Source organism: Muntiacus reevesi, chromosome 2, assembly GCF_963930625.1.
Source record: "Muntiacus reevesi chromosome 2, mMunRee1.1, whole genome shotgun sequence".
NCBI classification, from domain to species: Eukaryota; Metazoa; Chordata; class Mammalia; order Artiodactyla; family Cervidae; genus Muntiacus; species Muntiacus reevesi.
The window spans coordinates 264878941-264900361 of record NC_089250.1 but is presented as its reverse complement, the minus strand read 5'-3'; the positions used below and the strand labels follow the sequence as shown (position 1 = coordinate 264900361).

At 59.8% G+C, this 21421-nt stretch overlaps 1 protein-coding gene across 1 annotated transcript in view; it reads right to left on the bottom strand.

Annotated features, from left to right (window-relative positions):
- Positions 1-3146: 3146 nt before the first annotated feature.
- Positions 3147-21421, bottom strand: part of PPP1R37 (protein phosphatase 1 regulatory subunit 37) — a 40825-nt gene continuing 22550 nt past the window's right edge. The window contains exons 2-13 of the mRNA XM_065926293.1: positions 10377-10474; positions 8979-9024; positions 8600-8700; positions 8153-8272; positions 7811-7961; positions 7564-7719; positions 6120-6232; positions 5346-5487; positions 5094-5260; positions 4282-5002; positions 3877-3967; positions 3147-3785 (exon numbers count right to left, since the gene is read on the bottom strand). Of these exons, the coding sequence (XP_065782365.1) occupies positions 3885-3967; positions 4282-5002; positions 5094-5260; positions 5346-5487; positions 6120-6232; positions 7564-7719; positions 7811-7961; positions 8153-8272; positions 8600-8700; positions 8979-9024; positions 10377-10474 (1898 nt within the window). The 3' untranslated portion in view covers positions 3147-3785; positions 3877-3884. The remainder of the gene's footprint in view (positions 3786-3876; positions 3968-4281; positions 5003-5093; positions 5261-5345; positions 5488-6119; positions 6233-7563; positions 7720-7810; positions 7962-8152; positions 8273-8599; positions 8701-8978; positions 9025-10376; positions 10475-21421) is intronic.

The window sequence follows — 21421 nt, the reverse complement described above, 5'->3', positions numbered from 1 at the left end:
GAGCTGCCAGGACTGAAGCACTGGCAGTCCTGGCAAGGCTGAGCTGGTGGCATAAACCCCGATGTGCTGAGATGCTTTCCAACAGTAGGGGGAGAGCCTGCTCAAGAGAAGCCACTGAGGGGAGAGACGCGGTCCTCGTGACACTAGATGGGTGTCTCTGTAGATGTACTGTAGGCAGCATGCTTCCCTTCCCTTCTGCTTCCTCAGCCCACTTGACTTGGGCAGAGTCTAGGCTGCAAACAAACTGGCCCCAGGACCAGGGTGCTGGGGAGGCAGAACTCACCTGTAGACTCGGTTGGAAGTCAGGAGTAGGACTGAGGACCGCCTCACCCCCAGGCCCCAGGAGGAAGCTGCTGCCTGTAACAGGGTGTGCAGCAGTGAGTGGTCAAACTGTTGCCCAATTTTATCTTAGATTCTGGCCATGAGTCTGGCAAAACTATAGAGCTTTCGGAGACTAAAAAAACATCAAAAAACCAAACCAAAAGAGGATATCAGAGGGGCTGGGTGTGGCCAAGATGGCTCCCTGTCCCCCCAGCATTCACAGGTCCTCTGTAGTGTGGGGCTTTTGCTGGGAACTGGCAGCTAGAAGGGAGTGGAAGTGTGTGTCTTTTCCCATCGTGACAACGACTTAAGAGTCAGGATTGCTTTTCTCCGCTCTCCTCCCCCGCCTGCCTGCTGGACGCAGGGTGTCCTGAGGACCTATGGCAGAGCCGCCAGAGAGAAGGGTCCTGGCTTCCAAGAGTCACTTCATGGAGAACAGCTGTCTGCCACCCTCAACGCCCACGTGCATGAAAATAAACATCTCCCGTGTTAGAGCACTGAGATCTTTTAAGATTTGGTACAATGTCAAGCTGTTGTGAAGGACTCGTGTGTTCACAAGCTTGGGTGATGCTTGGGTGGCTGAAGGCAAAGGAAAGAGGTACTTGGCCAGGGACTTCCCTGGTGGTCCAGTGGTTAGGGCTCTGAGGCTCACTGCCGAGGGCCAAGGTTTGATCTCTGGTCAAGGAACTAAGATCCCTTAAGCTGAGACGCGTGGCCTTTAAATAAAACAACAAAATACCCTTGGCCAAAGGGATCTACCTTTAAGATCCAAGACTCCTAAAAGTCAGAAAATCAGAATCCCCGCAGAGCTGGTCTACTAGTCTCCTGGGGCTGCTATAACTAAATCCTATGAACTGAGTAGCTTAGAACAGCAGAGATTTATTTCCTTACAGTTCTGGAAGTCAGAAGTCCAAAATCAAGGAGTTGTCAGGGCCATACTCCCTCAGAAACCTGGAAAGGGAACCCTTCCTCGCCTCTTCCAGTTTTGGGCACCCTTGCCTTGTGGTTGCATCACAAGTCCTCCATCCTCACAAGGCCTTCGATGTCCTTATATCTTCCCTGTGAGCACATCTGTCTCTGTCTCCAAATTCCCCCTTTTCGTATTGGATCAGGGCCCATCCTACAACCTCATTTTAACTTGAATACCTCGATAAAGACCCTATTTCTAAAGTCCCATCCGAGGTGTGGGTGAGGCTCACAATTCAACCCTGAATCAACAGTTGGAAAGGGTTAATTCCTCACCACAAGCTGAAGTGAAGGGCAGGGACAAGGCTGGCAAGAGGACTCCAGACGTTCCCAGGCACCCCATGAGGCAGAGGCTCCTTCCCCACACGTCCCCCTCAGCCCAGCCTGTTAATCACCTGGCCTGGAGGTGGAGGCAGACAGCAAAGGGGATGGGTGAGCACCCAACACTGCTGCAAGGGCCAAAAGCCCCCACCGGGGTTGACTCCTGGGCAATGGCTAAATTTCACCAAAGACCTACTGAGATTTTTAGGGGGCTGTACTGACAATACTCCAACTTGGCAAAAGACTGTGGTTTCTCAGCACTCTGAAACAAAGCTGGCACTCCTGGGTCTCTCTAGGAAGGGGGGCTGGAGGCAGGGCAGCCTGGAGGGGCTTGTCCCCCACCCTCACAGCTGTACCGGTCAGAGGATGCTGCTGCCCACAGCCCGGATCCTGGACACTGTGTGGGTGTCTGCCCGGCTGCCAGCAGGGCGGGAGCCACGGGCTGGTGACCAATGTACATGGCATCCCCCAGCCCTTTGCCCAAATGAGAGGGAGTCCCAGCCAAGGGGACTAAGTTCCAGTCCTAAGGACTGTTAGAACACCATAGTGGTTGGTGGCTCAAGGTGTTCATCTCAGTCGCCCAGGCAACTGGGGCAGTTTGCATAGGAACGGAAGGGGCTCCTGGTCATCGATGCTGTGATTCTCATCATCTTTTCACCGCATCTCTTCCTGAGATGTGGCCTCCTGAGCCGGCCTCCCACACAGGAAAGGAGTAGGTGCAAAGGCCTTCCCCTTAAGTGGTTCTCACCTTTTCTGAAAGGTGAGACCCAGATTTCCCAGAAATAAGTGCCCAACAGCCCTCCAGCCACAGCTCAGTGCCTGTGGGCAGTGACCAGGCGACCCGCCGGCTCCGGGGGCAGGGTGTTCTCCTGACAGGACGTCTAGGGCTCACGGGGCTGGGCTGCTGTCTACTTCCTTGGTGGCTCAGGCGGTAAAGAACCTGCCTGCAATGCAAGAGACCCGGGTTCAATCCCTGGGTCAGGAAGAGTCCTGGAGAAGGGAATGGCAACCCACTCAGGCATTCTTGCCTGGGAAGTCCCACGGACAGAGGAGCCTGCGGGGGCTACAGTCCGTAGGGGTGCACAGAGTCTGACCGGGCAGAGCAATGACCTCTGAACCCGAGCTGGACCTGAAGCTGGGAGGTATTTGAAACGTATTTCCTCGGAAGAGAGGGGAGTGGAAGCATGGACGAACCGGCGGTCAGACACAGAGGAGCCTGGGCTCCTGTGAGGAAGCGGTGCCGGGGTGGCGGCTGTGGTGGGAAGACCCAGCTCCTGCCTGTCGCGCCTTGGGGCTCTCCTCCGGGATGGCCTCCACACATCCCCGTGGATGCTCCACAGTCAGGACCTGTCGCGCCCCTGCCCTCCCCCTCCCCCTGCCCAGAGCCCCCACAGCGGAGACCCAGGATCAGGGCAAGCAGAGAGCAGGCAAACGGGGAACCCAGCTCTGGTTTATTAGAAAAGGTGTGAACAGAGTTGCACCGACAGGAGCAGCCCCTCCCCGCCCTCTGCGCCCCCCTCCCCCGCGCCTCCCCACCCGGGTTGTAGTGCCTCTCAGGGCGCAGCCCCACGTGGCCGGACAGCAGGTTCTCCAAGCCCTGGCTGCTCCCCGCCCCAGCTCCCTGAAAGATTTATTGCACTTAAGATAAAGAAAGCTCTGATCTCGGCTCCCCCCACCCACCCCAGCCCAGGCCCCTCACCCTGCCTGGGGCTGCTCCGCCAAGTCCAACCACCACCACCACCACCGCTCACCACCCCTCCCAAGCCGTGCCTCCGGCCTGGTCCCGCACCCGGGGCCCTGGGAGCCATCCCGCCACCACCTAGGGCTCCTGCCCTCGATGGGGCAAGCCTGGCCAAATGGGCCCCCGGGAAGAGGCACGGGGCCTCCTGACCCCGATGACCTTGGAGACCGCATCCACTTCCTCCTCCCTTCCACCCCCAGCCCAGAGTCTTCGAGTGTCGAGTGTTCATAAATAGAAGTGCTTCAGTCAGGGCGGGGAGGGCCCCGCCCTGTAGCTCCTGCAACCCGTGTAGTGTTGCTGCGTGTGGGGGTGGGCGGGGGTCCCAGGAAGGCCCCCACCCCCTGGTGTCCCGGGCCTCAGGAAGGCTGGGGGTGAGGGTGAGCAGATTCTCATGGCTCTGTCCTCAGCTCTTCGAAGACCGACGGGTAAAAGGGAGCTGAGAGAGGAGAGAAGGGGCAGGGGGCCTATCAGAGCTGGGGCTCTGTCACTGGCTCCCCGGCCCCCTGTGCCCCCGGCCCGCACCGCACCTAAAGTGTCACAGTGTCTCCTGCCCAGATTCCTGACTGGCTTCCAGAAGCAGCTCTTCAAGCTCCTTCTCATTCTTGGAGCAGCTCAGCTCTGTGGGGCGTCAGGGGAGAAGGGTGGGCGGCCTCCAGTCAGGTGGGAGGGCTGGGGGCAGTAGCCCTGCCTGAGCCAGACTCACAGGGGAGCACAGGTCCAGGAACCACTGAGACCCTCAGACTCCAGTCAGCAGATCTGACATGCCCCACCCCCACGGGGCTCCCAGGGACCCAAGGGAGTAAGGGGGGAACCGAGAACCCAGTCCCACTTGTCCCAATCAAGGTTCACTTTCATCAAGGGGAAACTGAGGCACCCCACGGTCACATGCAGCACCCTGGGGCCCCGCCACCCAGCCGCAGGGCGCCTCTCACCGTGTTCCAGGCCACAGCTGCCCACCTTGGCCTCAGGCCCTGGGGGCGGCTCTGGGGGCAGTGCGAGGGCGAACTCGGGCTTCAGGCCATTGGGCAATGGTGGCCCCACCTGGGGCGGCTCCGGCGGTGGCTGGGGCCCAGGAGGCCCAGGGTCCGGAGTGCCGGCAGCCTCAGTGGGCGTCGGGAAAGGTGTGGGCGGCGGGGAGGCTGAGGCGGGTGGGGACACAGGACCAGGAGGGGCGGGGGGCGTGGGCGGCTCTGCCCTCTCGGGTGGGCTCTCCACCCGGGTCACCACAAACACTTTGTGGCCCCAGCCTGGGCTGGACACGGAGATGCGCTGCTCAGCAGGTGAGGAGGGGCAGCCTGGGGGACTCCTTTCCCCAGGGCCCGGGGAGTCCGTGGGGGGCACCAGGGCGGGGCAGGGGGCCTCAGCCCTCTCCCCATCCGCCTCGTCCCCGTCCTCCCCCTCAGAGTCTGAGTCTGAGTCTGAGTCCGGCCCGGGACTGGGGCCCGGCACCCCGTTCTCCTGCGCCTCGGTGGCGGGCTCCTCCCGCGGCTCGTCGTCAGGCTGGGGCTCGGTGACGGTGATCTCGGGCATGGAGGCCGAGAGCTGAAGCCGCTGCTCCTTCTCCTCCCGCTCCCGCGCCAGCACGAAGTTGCGCTTGCAGCCGTTTTGGATCTCAGCGAGCAGTGCCTTCTGCGTCTCGATGAAGCTCTTCACCTGCAGGCGGAGGAGCAGGCCGGGCTCGGGCTCTGAGTGGCCTGCCAGCAGCGCCCGACCCCCACCTGCCGTCAGGGAAGAGCCCGCTCACCACCTCTTTCTTGGGCTCACGGTCGAGGTCCAGGCGCAGCAGGGAGTGGTTCACCTTGAGGGCCAACGACAGCGCCATGAGCCCGCCCGTCTTGATCTCGTTCTCCCGAAGGTCCAGTCTCAGGAGGCGGGGGCTCTCGGCGATGAACTCCGCCACTGCCACCGCGCCTGGGAGGGGGACCGCAGGGGCTGGCCACGGGCCCACACCCGCTGGCCGCCCCCCGGCCCAGCCCCGCCATCCCCCGCACCCTACCCTCGCACGTGAGCTTGGTGGAGGCCAGGCCGAGGCGCAGCACGCTTCGGTTGCCAATGAGGCCATTCTTGAGGTTCCGCACGCCCTCGTTCCCGATGGGGTTGTGGCCCAGGTTCAGCGTCTCCAGGCTGTGTGTGTGCGGCTGGAGTGGTTGGCACACGAGAGCCAGGAAAGGCCCAGGAGGCCAGTCAGGAAAGAGGCAGGCTCTCCTTGGCAGTGCCCCCAGTCTGAGGACCAGCACCTTCCTGCTCCGGGCCGAATCCCTCGGGTACACAGAAACCTCCCAAGTGCCAGCTGCCCGTCCGCTCCCCAGCCCTCTGAGTGTCCAGCCAGGCGCTGCACCCCACAGCCCCAGGCCCACCCTCTGACCTTGCCAGCCTCGTGAGGGCTCTGGGCACAGGTCTGGCTGTGAGTAATTCTTAACCTGGATCTGAGTCCTTGTACCCTGTGGGCTTGCTTTGAATACCATGTGATGAACAGATTCAAGACTTACTGAAGAGTTCCAGGAATGCTAACTTTCTATGCAAAACGTTTTCCCCTGGCACAAGGCACTGTCTTGTACTAGTCTGTGGTGCTGGGTGTGGGGAAGCAATGAAGGAAGGGCTACCCTCCTCAGGGAAAGAGGGAGCAGGAGCCGGAGCAGAGAGCAAGCAGGGCTGGCGGGAGAGGGCAGGTTCCCCAACTGGCAGGATGAGCCGGGACCGCGGAAGAGGAGGGGGGGCGGGGGAGGTGCTGGAGGGGCCACGCTGACCCTTCCCGCTCCAGTCGACTCACCAGCGTCATGCCCAGGAAAGCCATGCCCGTGTGAGTGAGCTGGTTGTTCCACAGCACCAGGGTCGCCAGCCCCTTCCTCTGCTCCTTGAGGCCCTCGCAGATGTAGGCCAGACCTGGGGAGGCCCGTGGGCGAGTCTTGTCTGCGGTCGGGGACTCTCCCCAGGGGCTGCTGGCCCGGGAGCCACCCTGCGAATGCTCAGAAACCCCCGCCCCGGCCTGCTCAGCCCCACAGGCTCTGGCCCCACTACCTAGGACCTGGCACACACAGCTTCCCAATCCCAGAGATCATTCTTCCTCTGGGTAAGTAGATGAAGGACTCCTCCACCTGCCTCAGATCTTCACTCAAATCTCACCCGCTCACAGGACAGTCCTGGCCAGCCTACCCTCAGCAGACAGCTCTGTCTCCCATCATGGCTTTGTTTCTCCTCAGGGCATGTCTCACCATCTAACAGACATTATTAATGTATCTTGGCTTTGTCTCTCCTGAGGGAGACACTTCTGCCTCACTCACAGCTGTGAACCAGGAGCCAAGAGGCCCTGAATGTGGTAGGTGCTCAGTACCCGTGGTGTCTGGGGCCAAATGCCCTGGAGGAAGGCGCTGGACTTGCTGCCCCATCCTGCGCCTCCCTCCCCAGGAAACCTGTCCTCACAGAGGCCAAGGGACTCTGCTTGTGAACAGTGAACCAGGATGAAATCAAATTCCTCCTGCTGTCAAGGCCTTGTGACTAGTCCCTCTTCACTGCTCACTCACCTTCAGGCTCACTGGGGCTCTTCCCCCCCAGATATCTAACATCTAAGCTCTTTCCCAGACTTTCCTGGTGGTTCAAGCAATAAAACAATCTGCCTGCAATGCAGGAGATGGGGGTTCGATCCCTGGGTCAGGAAGATCCTCTGGAGAATGGCATGGCAACCCATTCTAGTATTCTTGCCTGGAGAATCCCATGGACAGAGGAGCCTGGCTAGCTATAGTCCATGGGGTCAAAAGGAGTAGGACATGACTGAAATGACTGAACACGCACGCATAAGCTCCTTCCCACCTCAGGGTCTCTGCACTTGGTATTCTCTGCCTGGATTCTTCCCTAGGCTGTTTAAATGGCTGGCTCCAGCACTGCCTCCTCATCACCACCCAGAGGTCCCTGCCTGCACTGCACACCTTAAACATCTTCCGGTTGATCCTTTATCCCAACATCAACCATGTGGTCAATACTGCACCTCACCCTGAAGGAACAGTTGAGCTGTTCCCTCTTTCTGAACTCCTCCCTCATCCTGAGTCGGGGCCAGACCCTGGGGCTCCCACAGCCCAGCCCCATCTGAGCCGTCACCAGGAGGGGAGGGCTGGGACTGTCCTGGCCACCCCTGTGTCAGCAGCACCCCGAGTGACTGGCTGGCCACACGGTGGGTGCTGGGGGACTGAAGCGGGGTGGGGTACAGACCACATACCCACCTGAGTCCAGCACGTGGTTGTTGCGGAGGTCCAGGATCTGTAGGGAGCAGTTGAACTTGAGCAGGTTGCCGAGCTGGGCAGAGTCCTGCAGGCCGTTGAGCTTGTTGTCGGCGAGATACAGCTCCCGCAGAGTCATGTTCATCTTCAGGGCCGTGGCTAGGGGAGAGGGGTAGAGGGTTGTGACCCACAAGGCCCGGGGGACCCGGCCAACAGCCCGAGCCCAGCAGCGCGCCGCCCCGGCGCTCACCAAGCAGCATGAGGGGCCGCCCCGACAGGCTGGCGCTCTCCAGGTGCAGCACCGCTAGGCTGCTGCGGATGCGCAGGGCGCGCGCCACGAAGGGCGCCGAGTGGTCCAGCAGGGGTGTGTTGCGGGCGTCCAGGTACTGCAGGCAGCTTGTCTGCGAGGCAGGTGCGTGAGGGGCGGGGTCAGGCTGGCCCCGCCCTCCCCGCCTTGGCCCCCCGCCCCCCATATCCCAACAGCCTCATAGGCAGCAGGGCCACCTGGTTGTACAGCGGGGACACTGGCTGGAGAGGGAAGGGCTGTGGAACCAGGCCCTACGAGGAGAGGCTGCGGGCGGGAGGTGCCCACCTTGCGCATCATGTGGGCGGCAGCCTGCCAGCCCCGGGTGCCGATGTGCTTGTTGAAGGAGATGTTGAGGTGGGTGGCCGACTCATAGTACTCGATCATGTCGAAGAGGGCTGAGGCACCCTGGGCAGAGACAGCGGGGCTTGGGTCATGGCCACCCGGAGAAGCCAGGAGGCAGGGGCTGAGGCCCTAGGCTCCCGAAGGCCATACGCCTTCGCTCAGGCCTGCTTCCCCATGTCTCCGTTGCTTAGGAAGCCCCCATCTTTGGGGTGAGTCTATGAGACCGTTTCCGGGGCCCCTGCCAGAGTCCAACCCCACCGCGCCACTCTGGCCACTCTGGACGTCTCCCTGATCTTGCTCCTCGAGAGGCCCCGCCCAGCCTCTGTCCTCCCAGACCTCTAAGGGGCAGGGAGCTCAGGGCGTGGGGATGGGCGGTAGCGGGCTGCTCACATCTTCGTCTAGGTTCGTCTGTTCCAGATCCACGACCTTGAATTGCAACCTCTTGAAGACCTCTTCCAGGGCTTCGCATGTCTTGTAGTCAAGCTTCTCACCTGGGACGAGATGGAGCGCCATGTGCGTAGGCGCATCTATGCGCGCATCTCTACGCATGTGCACCAGGTGTGGGGCGGGGCGCTGGGTGGAAACACAGGCTCCCGGCCAACCCAGGGAGGAAAGACCCCCGCGCCTCCCCATGGCTCGAGGCGCCTATCTCACCTCCGGGGATGCCCACACCTCTCTCTGGCCCAGCCCTGCCTGCCCTCGGCCACCTCCAGGGAGGCCCCAGCTTTGCCCACCACCCAAGGGCCCTCGGCCCCTTCCAGACACACACCTTTCAGATCCAGACAGTCGATGCGGTGCCCGAGGTCCGTACACTCCTGGGAAAGCAGAGCGAACAGTGGTCAAGGCAGGAAGACCTTGACCAGGCTGCCAGGTTGTCTGTCCCTAACAGTGGGGCAGCCAGGGCTCTGAAACAAGCAATCCTGACACATTCTGGAATGATCTGTCCAGAGGGAAGGCACTGAGGCAGTGCTCTACCAACATGACCAGGGTGGACGGGCGACAGGGAAGACACCTGCGAATGATGACTAGGGGCGAGCAGGCCAAAGGTACAGCAAAGCCGTGTGTGTGTGTGTGTGTGTGTGTGTGTGTGTGTGTGTGTGTGTGTGTGTGTCACTCAGTCGTGTCCAACTCTTTGTGACCCCATAGACTGTAGCCCGCTCTGTCCAAAGGTACAGCAAAGCCGTGTGTGTGTGTGTGTGTGTGTGTGTGTGTGTGTGTGTGTGTGTGTGTCACTCAGTCGTGTCCAACTCTTTGTGACCCCATAGACTGTAGCCCGCTCTGTCCAAAGGTACAGCAAAGCCGTGTGTGTGTGTGTGTGTGTGTGTGTGTGTGTGTGTGTGTCACTCAGTCGTGTCCAACTCTTTGTGACCCCATAGACTGTAGCCCGCTCTGTCCATGGGGATTCTCCAGGCAAGAATACTGGAGTGGGTTGCCATTCCCTTCTCTAGAGGATCTTCTTGACCCAGGGATCAAACCTGGGTCTCCCACATTGCAGGTAGATTCTTTATGGGCTGAACCACCAGAGGATCTTCTTGACCCAGGGATCAAACCTGGGTCTCCCACATTGCAGGTAGATTCTTTATGGGCTGAACCACCAGAGAAGCCCCACAGCAAGGCCTTAGTCATACAAAGAACAGAACCTGCCCACGTGTCTACACACCTCTGGACAGTGACTCCTCCATTTATAAAAGCAGAGTCTAGAGGGCGAAAACCCCAAGCCGCCACCAGGGGGCACTCCTGGGAACAGGACGGGCAAGAAGTGAGAGACACAGCTTGCTTTTTATACACGCGGTATTTGAACTTCTTTAAAGAGAGAATATACATTATTTTTGTCATTCAGACTTTTAAATTTCATATACATGGCTTTTCCCCTGGGGAAGAGAACTTATTTGGAGAGCGGATAATTCTTGACGAGTAATTTCCTACTTTATATAATTCTGTACTGTTTAAGTATTCATGAAAAGCCTGACTGGTTTTACCACTTAAGAGAGGATTTTCAAAGACATATTTACACTAGCCCTTGGCTGGCCGGCTAGGCTGGGGAAGGGGAGTGTTTCGTGTACCCTCTCTTGCTTGGGGCAGGCACCACGGGCCCAGAGGGTGCTGGGGGCACAGGGAGGGCAGCTTCACCCCAGGGACCACCCCCACCCCCAGTCACCTGGCATACCTGGAGCTGCCTGAGGAGCTTGGGGATCTGTCTGCAGTTCAGCTTCTGGCAAGCCTGCTTGTAGGCTCCAATGATCTCGTCCACGGTCACATTCTGGGCTGCAGGCAGAGAAGACCCAGGCAGGTGACTCTCCACACCCTGGGCCTCATTCACCCATCCCACCCACTGGCCTCTGACACCCCTCTCCCCTCTCAACCTCCTTCCAACAACCCATTGAGTTCAGTCCTGCTGTTGAGGCCCTTGCTGTGACTGCTACTCTGGGGATGTGTCTCCCGGTGCCCCCAAGCCAAGTTACCCCATCCTCCCACACCTACCCAAAGCTCCCCAAACACCTTCACATAAACATCATACAACTAATATCACACCATTTTTCTAACTGTCAGCTACTTCCTCCACTAGACTGGGAGACCCCACAGGCCAGGACTGGGGCTCCCTTGGTCACCCCCAGGGTCCCCAACACCACCCGGCACAGGGCCAGACCCAGAGCAGATGTCTGATTTGTGGTTTCTTTTGAGTGAGAGAATGAGGCCACACTCCAACCTTATGAGGAAGTTGAGCTCAGAGAGGTGAAGCACTTTGCCCAAGGTCACACAGCTGGTGAGTAGTGGAGCTGGAACTCAGCCCTTAACTGAGATGCCATACGGACTCTCAGATTCCTCACTCCCAAAACGCCCTCAGCACCGAACGGGGCTTCCTGTGCCCCAGGGACACGGCCCTGGCGCCCCAAGGCGGTGGACAGTGGCTCCCCAAATGAACGAGGGGTGCAGCCCAAACCCAACCTGCACAGGCTTGTCCTTGGGAATCTCGGGACCTGTCACCATGTGGAAGGTAGGGCTGGCCTTTCTGTCTGCAGAGATTTGCCTTTTCTGGACATTTCATACAAACAGTGGTAAACAGTATGTGGCCTCTGGCAGCCCGCTTCTTTCTGGAACGGAAGTTTTGAGTTTTGGCCCCGTTGTGGTGCTGCGTAGTAACTGTCCAGGTATGCATTTTGTTTAGCCATTCGCCAGGTGAAAAGACCAGTTTTTGACTGTCAGAGCCTGGATTTTGCCCGGGGGCAGCCGGGAGTGCAATAAGGAGGGGCTCTGAGCCGGGGAGGCACGGGGTCAGGCCTGGGTGCAGGGAGCCAGCAGCGTGGAGCGGACAGGGGGCTGCAGGGTGGGCAGGGATGGGCCAGTGGGAGCCCCTGCGGAGCTTCTGGGCAGGCATTTCCAGGGGACGCTCCCTCCGGCCACCACTCTGGCCAGGAGCCCAATACCCCGACCCTATCAAACAGCACCATGACTTCTTGGGGAGGAAACCAAGGTCCAGGGAAGGAAAGCTGCCTCCCTGGGGCCAGGCAGCTGGTCCAGGCAAAGTGGAATACCCACTCCAGAACTCTCTCCACTGTGTTAGGGAGGGATGCTGGAGGAAAGAAGCTCGTAGAGGCCCCGGGCTCCCCAGAGTTCAGGCCCCATCCTATACCCCTCGCTTCCTTCTTGGGTGGAAGGGGGCAGCATGGAGTCTGAGAGAAGCTGTAGGTGACCAGCAGCCTCCCCCATGTCAGCTGCCCCTGACATGCCACCACGTGCCTGGTGGCTCTCAGCTCTGGGGGAGGGGGGGATAGGCACTGGCCTGTCCTCAGGGAATCCGCCAAGCAAGGGGCCACCGACCCCCTGGGGGATCCATGAACTTGAGAAAAATTGCCTCTTTGTTTTCACTAGCTGAACTGTGACGTAATTTAGCATTGCCTTCTTAGTAATGTAAGAGACAAAAAAGAGAGAAAAGAAACACTCTTTAGCAGACCCTAACACTCTGTCATCAATAGAAACGGCAGATGTTTTCACGTCACGTAACAGTTACTGCAGATCCTGAACGCTCATCACTGCTTTGGGAGATGTCCGAGCTGCTGCTACATCCTGTAATTTCATGTGTCAATGAGGACAAGTATAAATACTATATAATGATTTTAAAGGTATTTAATAAACTATTTTAACTGTTACCCTTTATAAATCCCGTTTTCGCTGCTGCACGGGGCTTCCCAGGTGACACTAGTGGTAAGGAACCTGCTCCCAGTGCAGAGATATCTAGAGTCGGGAGTTCTACCCTTTGGTCAGGAAGATCCCCTGGAGGAGGGCATGGCAGCCCACTCCAGGATTTAAAAAAAAAATCGTCGCTCAAAAAAAGTGTACACAGGCTTTATCAGATGGCCAAAAGGCAAAAACTGCTCCCTGAGACCCACTCCCTTCAATAACAGCCCCCAGGCCAAGGTGGAGCTGGTCTGGTCACCTCAGATGGGGATGAAGTAGGGACTGGTACACATGGGGTTGTTCAGTAGCAGTTCTCAGTATCCTAGACAGTCTACAGGAAATGTGAGCCCTTAGCAACTTCTCAAATTGCAGTTGGTCCTTTAGGTGTCCAGCTCCGACACTGCTTCCTCCAAGAAGCCCTCCCTGACTGCCTAGGACTTCTGGCTCCTGATGTCCCCTGAAAGCCTATCCACTGTTGGTCTTTGCTCTGAGAGGCGTCCTGGTGAGTCTGAGGGCCAGGGTCTCTGACCTTGCCACCTCCACACCAGCCACAGGTACCATCCAGCCGCTCCTCCAGTGAGGCGCCCGTGGGGTTTTGATGCCTGTAGAGCCTCACACGAGGTCACTGCCAGGGAGGGGGAGGCAGCACCTGCCCACTCGTGTGCAGTAGGCGAAGCTGAGAGCAGGGGCAGGAGAGACAGACAGGCTCGGAGACCTGGGGCCCAAGGCCCAGAGCAACTGCAGACAAGAATGACAACTGCGGGCTTCCCTCGTGGCTCAGTGGTGAAGAAGCTATCTGCCAATGCAGGAGACATGGGTTCGATCCCTGATCCGGGAGGATTCCACATGCCGCAGAGCAACGTCTGTGCACCGCAACTACTGAGCTTGTGCCCTAAGAGCCCGAGCGCCACAACTGCTACAGCCCACAGGCCTACAGTCCCTGCTCCGTAACACAAGAAGACACGGGCGGCAATGAGAGGCCCACGCACCACAACCAGAGCAGGCCCTGCTCGCCGCAACTGGAGAAAAGCCTGCGCGTGGCAATGAAAACCCAGCTCAGCCGAAAACTGGTAAATGAAATAACATCACTTTTCAAAAAGGATGATAATTGCGTCTCGTCATTCTTCTCTGATGCTGAGACACCCATTTCAGGCGGGGGCAGCAGTGGGGTGAAACACTCAGAGGAACAGAAGCGGGGTTCAGCCTGGGGGCCCCCCAGCCCCGTCTTACTTTTCTCAACGGCACCGCCAGCCACGTCCCCAGGCCTGGTCTGTCACCAGTGGGCACGCCTGAGTGTCAGGTGGATTGGGAAGGACCTTGAGGAGGTCATCAGTATGTATGTGTATTTCATTCATATATAAGAAAAAGGAACTATTAAATCAAAGCCAGTACTTTGCATAGATTATCACTGGAAATAAATGAGATGAAACATATTCAAATTTTTTTAATGAACCAATGTTAAAAAAACACAAAAAACACGGTAAGGAAATGGCAGTACAGGTGCTTCGGAGAAATTACACAGAGCGTTTATGTAGCACTTCCGCTGTGCCAGGCGCCACCCAAGCACTTTACAGGCTGTGGAGGCTGGCCCGGGCAGCCGGCTCAGGGCCAGCCCCCGCACACTTGCTCATCTGTGATGACCTCGGGTCATCCACCCTTGACCTGTCCAGCCTTAACTGAGCCACAAGGCCACTGTGAGTCAAAGTGCCCGGGCCTCCAGCTGCAGCCAGGCACCCACAGATGAGCGAGCAAAGCCAGCGAGCTGCGTGAGGAGGACAGCTCACCTGGTGAGGTCAGTGGCTACCAGGACTGGGCCAGGCTGGGAGGCCCGAGCTGGAGCCCTGGGGCCAGGTTCCAAGGCCGGGGCTGCAAAGTGGCGCGGGCCCAGCTCCAGCCTGAGGTCAGGGGCCTGGGTGCTGGCTCCCAACTTAAGCTCTGTGACGCCAAGCAAAACGACGTAACGTCTGCACCTCAACCACCCGACCCTGAAAACGAGGCCGAGCGGGACTCCTCCCAGGGTGAGTGTGGTGACTGAGTCAGCACAGAGCATCCTCAGACAGGGGCCGAGCTCACGCTTCGGAGTGCTTCTCCAGGCCGGCCAGCCGGCAATGCTGTGTTTTGTCTCCACGCTGGAAGGCGGGGACCCAGAAGAGAACAGAGCACCTGTCGAGTGACGGAACAATTGGTGAGGTGTGTGCGAGGGGGAGACACCTGTGAGTCTGTGTTTCCAGCTCCCACAGCCACAGCTGCGAAGGTCTGATTTGGGCAGGGTCTGGTGTAAGCAGCCATCAGAGAGGAGGGGTGGTGCGGTGAGAGGTGCACCCCTGGGCTCCGGGGTGGGATGCAAAGAGGTCACGGCTTCGGGTAAAAGGACCCATGTTCCGATCCTCATCCTGTGAGGCTGTGATGAACACCATGACCTCTTTCCCTCTCTGAAAGGGACACCTGGAGGATCTCAGGAGAGAGGGACATGAGGGCACCCGCCACGGAGCTGCCCAGAGTGGGGCCTGGCTCAGCGGGAGACACAGCTGGAGAAAGGTGACAATGGTGGCCACGGCCACCACTTCCAGGCATCAGGCACTTACTCCATCTACGTAGTAGTCTACGGGCACTTGCTCCATAGAAAGGAGCACTTTCTACGCCATTTTGTTCTGCCAGCTGTGTGACCTTGTGAGACTGGCAGTTATATTTCTACTTTGTAATCAGGGGAAGCAAGCACAGAGACGGCAAGCCATCTGTCCAAGGTCCCGGAGCCAGGAGCGGCCGGGCTGGAATGCACACTCCGACCTGTCCTGCTCTGTAACTGGAACATGGCTCCTTTCTCACATGACCCTGAGCGGCCTGGGTGGAGGCAGGGGCCGGGGCAAAGGTGTGAGCTGTGGGGAGCGAGGCCCGTGTGCAGCCAGCGCCAGTCTCCCAGGAAGAGGATGTGGGGCAAACGAGGCTGCTCCCCTACCCCCTGCCTCCCAAAGGGACACAGAACCTGATGCCGGGCATCAGGTGACGGGCAGAGGGCTCGCTCCTCTGCACACAGGTGCAAAGGCACCCAAGAGAGGCCAGGACGGGGTGGGCGCCAGGGGGCGGTGGCGACTCAGGCCACACCCCTGCCTGCCTGGAGCTGTGGTCACCCAAGTGGGCGTCAAAACCAGGAAGCAGCAGTGGTGGGGGGCGGGTGGGACGACAAGGGGATGGGGCAGTTCTCACTCCTGAGGCTGCAGACACAAATGAGAGACACAGAGCAGAGGGCAGTGGCTGCGGGGAGGCAGGGCGGGGTGGGAACAGGCCTGGCAGGATCCAGGGCGCCAGGAGAGGGAGAGGGGGAGGGACGGGGATCCAGCGGGCCCCAGGGAGCACTCCGCTCTCTGCACGAGACAGGAGCCACTAGGCTGGTTCAGAGCAGTGTCAGGCACCATCCGCGGTCTAGGGAGGACTGTGTCTGCAGAGACCAGGGCCGGGGAGCAGGGAGGCCTGAATCCCCTAACAGGGAGGCTGTCAGGACTGGTGCCCAGAGCAGAAGAGGGAGGCTGAAGCTACTGGGCGGCCCGGAGCCAGGCCTGGGTTCTAACCACACGTGGTCCTGACTCCCAGGGCCTGACCAGCGCATCTGCGGAGCCCACCCTCAGAGGGTCCCGTCACACCCTTCCTACCGCAGACAGAGGGCACCATCACCATCACCCTGCCCGAAAGAGAGGAAGCCAGAGCCTCGCAGCAGCAGGGTCACTGCAGGGACCAGTCCTGCAGGACACCCGGGCTCTTGTCCACGCCTCGACGTCTGGGCAACACCATCCTCGCCCACCCAGGCCGCTTGGGCTCACACCTTCAGGGGGCACCAGGCCAGCCCTGAAAAGGCACCTGGAAGCACATGGAGCCTCAGGCCAGCAGCCCCCGGGTAGACGGCCTGTCAGGCAGGCAGCCCACCCCCACGGTGAGGCTGCCTTGTCCGCGTCCCCTCCCGCTGCCCCGGGCAGTCAGCACCGGGCCCCACCGCCCTCACGACGCCATCCCTGGGCCCCAGGGGGACGTGTGCGTCACCTCCATGTCCTGCCGTCCTCCCCAGAGGTGTCCTTCCACAGCCCTCTTGGCAGTGACCGGCCGACAACAGGGGGATGACCCCTGCAGGGCTGTCAGGAAACAAGGGCTCGCGTCCCCAGGGGTAGACGACGTGGCCTCCCGCTTCTGGAGCAGCCACTCCAGAATCCACCAAGAGGAGAGAGCCTCTTGAGAATAAAGCCGACTTGGGAGAGGTGAGCCCAGAGGAGAGAGACACAGAATCCAGTGAGGCTGGAAGTCAAGTTAGTCAAGGCTCCTCAGATCCAGAAGACAATAAAATCCCCCTTCAGCCTTCAGCCCCTTGGAATGAGGCTTCTAACCGACAATTCTCACTTAGACACCATCTTCCTATTCGTCAGTCCACACCTCCCAGCAAGGCGTGCCAAGCTGTGTGCTGGCGCTGGGAGGACAGGGAGGGCTTGGACGGGGGTCCCTGCCCTCCAGGGGTTCTTACCTGGGGGGAGGAGTATGCAGCCCATCCAGGGAGGCCCTTGGGGGGTGTTGTGCATGCTCTGAACTGAGCTGGGACAAGGTGGAGGGGGAAACTAGGTCTCAGAAGCCCCCTTGAAGACTTGCCCATGGATCGCCCCACCCCCGCCAGCAGTGTGCTCCAGCCACACTCAAAACTCCTTTCCTTTCCCAGAAAGGCCCAGGGCTTCACCTCACCTCATTCTCTCCCTCCCCTTAGGCAGGACACTCTCATTTCAACCCTCAGCTCAGGGGCCCTCTTCTCTCGGGGGCCCTCCATGAGCCCCCCACGGGTCAGGCTCCCTCCCCTGGGCTCCCCCATCTCAGCCCAGCCCACACTGAACTGTCACTGGACTGGGAGCCCCAGGATGGGGGTCCACGCACGTCCCCTACATTGTCCCTAACAGCGCCAGGCACAGAGAAGGCACCAAGATAGTGTGAGGGACGGACAGACAGACAGCGGAGCTCATGTCTGGCCACTGTCCTGGGCCTTGAAGGCAGACAAGGCCTTCTGACATCGTGGGGCGGGGGGTCGGCTCCATGTGCAGAACAACACGGAAGAGCCTGGAGGGAGGCGGACAGGATGCGAGGGTCCAGACTGCCAGAAACGACCCGTGACCCATCCTGGGTAGGCATCGTCACCCTGCCTTCCAGGTGAGGCCCACAATGGGAAGTGACCTGCCCAGGGGTGCTGCTCCAGCGGGAGGCAGAGGCCGGAGCTGCCCCGCCTGCGTTGTTCACACCCTGCACCTCCAGCCGCTGCACTGGCTACTCCGCTGGGGAGGGAGCTTCATCAAGTTCTCCCCGCCACCTCTCGATGATGGCCTCCGCCAGTCCAGTCCCCAGAGATGGAAACCGAGGTTCAGAATCCTTCCACACTCATTCTCAGAATAAACAGAAATTCGAATTCAATGCAAGTACACTAATGTATTTTTCAGACACACCGACCCCCACGAGCTGGACAGCACCTGCTGGTGACTGTGGGAGGCGGACGCGCCCTTGAGCAGCCGGTGTCCGCACCAACAGGCACAACCCCTTTCAACAGCAACATGGCTACATCAACCAATCAAGAGGCCAAAAGACAAATGCATGTGCCCTTTGCTCCAGCGCCTCCACTCCTGGAGATTCATCCAGAGATCCTTGTAAAGGTGCGAACTTGCATACCTATCAGGTTACTACCCACAGCATAGAACAGAAGAGCGTGCTGGTGAACACTCCTTTTTACGGAACAGTGCTCATTATTAGAAAGCAAACTAACCCAGAGATGGAGCAGCAAGGGAACCTGACCAGGAATCAGAGCGTGAAGGCCTTCCTGGCAGCCTCCGGAGCCTCACCCTGTTCGGGGGGAGCCTCCTTTGAGGGGGAGCGCTCCTCTCCGAGCGTCATGTACTGTGTAAGGGGCCACAGGGAGTGCAGTCTCATCCTGCACTGGGGGAGACGACCGCCGAGGACAGAAGGTGGCTGGCTTGAGGCTGAGTGTCCCCTGCCAATTCAGAAGCAACTCAGAAGAACGTATGGGGGGATGGTGGATTTGCTGCAAGATAATGGGGGTGAGACAGCCTGAGGGTCAAGACTGGCCACATACGGGTCGTTACTGAAGCTGGAAAGCGGATTCATCATACTCCTACAGTTGCTCTGTCGGGAGGTGTCCATCATGAAAAGTTAAATGGGGGCGGGAAGCAGCTGCTCAGAGCTGGTGGTCCACACGGGGCACAGGGGCAGCATTTGGGACCGGAGGGAAGAAGCTTGAGGGAGGCCAAGGCCAGCCTTTCCTGACAACCTTAATTACACAGTCAGGTCTGGCCCAGCAGCTGATCAGCCAACATGGCCCAGCAGCTGATCAGCCAACATGGCCCAGCAGCTGATCAGCCAACATGGGCTGGAGGGAGGAAGGGAGGAAGACAAAGCCGGGCCTCAGACCCACACCAGGGGGACAGGGCACCCGGACGGAGGGCTGTCACACGGAATCTGAGGCACTCGGTGGTGGCGGGGGAAGCCGAGGGCTCCAGCACAGGCCTGTGCGATGGCAGCGTCCCTGAGTTCTGCACGGAGCCCGCTACCGGTGACAACCTTCACGGGCCCGAGCTGAAGCCTCACAGCACACCTGGGAAGGGGAGGTGACCAGGCCCCCAACCTAAGACAGACGAAATCAGGTGCAGAGAGGAGGCACGCCTGAGCGAGCACACAGGACACCCACTCCAGGGCCCTTCTCTCACACGGCTGGGCCACTATGGCCTCCAGAGTGGGCCAAAGTCAGCTCCATGGCTCCACACCCGCCAGGAGGAAGCGTCCTCGGGTACCCGTGCCCACGGCAGTTACGACCCCTCAGGCCCTGTCCCCCTGCCAGGCTGGGGGCTCCCCCAGGACCCAGCCACAGGGCCTTCTGGGGGCCAGGAGGCCGGGGGACAGGATGGAGGAGTGACAGGGCCCAGACACAGTGGAGGGGAGCAGCGGCCTCTGCTAGGACGACTTCCACCAGCAGGGGTTTCTAGCAGCGCAGCGGGCTCCAAAAAAAGCCTCTGCCTGTGACTCCTTGGGAAAAACGAAGGGACACGGTCATGAGTTACTCTATCCGATGACGAAGCGCTGGGCTTCCTCCACCCCCACCAGCCTTTCTGTAGCTCAGAGGGACTGAGGCAGCGGAGGTCACACCCAGGCTGGAAGCGCTAACTTTCCCAGCAGAGGGTGCCCAAGTCGCCACTGGTGATGCCAAAGTTCCATCAGTCCTGGAGCCGCACCAGTGCCAGGGGCCGCTGCCCCTCACTCCAGCCAGCCTGGTCTCCTGGGCCTTCGCTTGGGCGGCCCCCTGCTCGCCGCTGACAGAGCCGGGGCGGGGCGGGGGGTGCTGGGGAGACCCCCAGGGGGTGTGTTTGGGTGTGCGCCTTTAGAAACATGGTGAGCATGTGCGGGGACACTGCAGCAGGTCCCCCAGGAAAGGAAAACTGTCCACCTTGCAGTCTCTGCCCTTCGGAGCCAGGCGGGCACATAATGAACCATGGTGACCACGGTGAGGAACAGGCTGGCCTCTGGCACTTTGAGTCTCCATGGTCTGTCCCTGCGCTGGGACTGGGGCTGCGACTCCTCACCCCGGGACAAGGCCCCTGACTCTGTCCTGCAGTGGTCTTACCCCCACCTCCGCGCACACATTTCCCCAGCCCGACCTTGCTTGTTTCTGCTACTAGGTCGGCAACTGCTATTGCTGCGGCTCAGAGCACTCCCCCTTCCTAACCAGTCATCCAGGTCTCAGCTCAAATGTCACCACTTCTGAGAAGCCCTCTCTGGCCCCTTTCTACATCAGCGCCCCCACACCCGTATTCTCCACCACGTCCCTCTGGGGCCCCACGGGATGCACCCCAATCGGTATCTGTTTCCTTGCTCGCTCTCGGTCCTACACCAAGGGCTCCGTGAGTCTAGAGACATCACTGCGGCAAATGAACGACTCACTCTGTGAATAGCACGAAGTCTCTCTTCCTTTCTCCCCAGAGAACCATGTGGCGGCGGCAGGAAGCCATGCCGTGCCCTGGACAGGAGGCCCCTCGGGAGAAGCTGGGCCAGTCCCATCTTCTCAGACCCCAGGCCCTCCCCAGCCTGCGAAGGGGCCACAATGCCCACAGCTTCCTGGGTGATAAGAGTGGTCTTCCCTGTCCCTCCCGGGAGGGAGGCATCATGACTGGGGGAGGGGGTGGGCTGGGTTTAAGCAACCAGCCAGGAGCCTCAGGCCAGGAAGAGGGAGGGCCTGGCTACTCCACCCATGGCACCCTCAGAACCTTCCAAGCCGCTTGGCCCAGCAGAAGATCCTGCTACAGAAACACGTGCAGTCTGAAGGTGTGGAAGCCGCCTAAGTCACAGGCGTCTCAGCTCGGCCCACCACGGGGCCTCCACCTCAGCAGGAGCCTGACGAAGCTCCAGGGCACTCCAGGGGGAGGGGGAGATCAGGCCTTGACCCCGGGCCCCGGTCACACAGGGCACACTAAGGACCCGAGCACCGGCTGTGTGACGGGCCACTTCTAGTTCTAAGGCCCCGCTACTCAGCAGCAAACACACGGACAGCACCTTGCTAGCACATTACACTTACTGCTTCCGGCAATCAGATAAGGGCAGATAAATGGTTCTGAAGCAGGGGAGTTAAGGAGCCTGCTGGGGTCACAGAGCCATGGGAGGAGCCGGGGCTCAGGCCTAAGCAGTCTGACGCCTCAGTCCTGGCTCCTTTTTCCTTTGTTATTTACTCACTTGGCTGCGTTGGGTCTTAGTCACAGCACACAGGGTCTTCCTTGTGGCACGCAGGCCTAGCTGCTCTGTGGCACGCGGGGTCTTGGTTCCCCTGGCCAGGGATCGAACCCGCGCCACCTGCACTGCAAGGGGGATGCTGAACCCCCGGACCATCAGGAAGTCCCCACAACCCTTGCCCTTAACCACACCCGACGCTTTCTGTCCACAGCCAGTCTGGGCTACAGTACACACCACTTTGCACTTTCCAGAAGAGGAAACCGAGGCCCAGGGAGGTAGGGGTACTTTCCA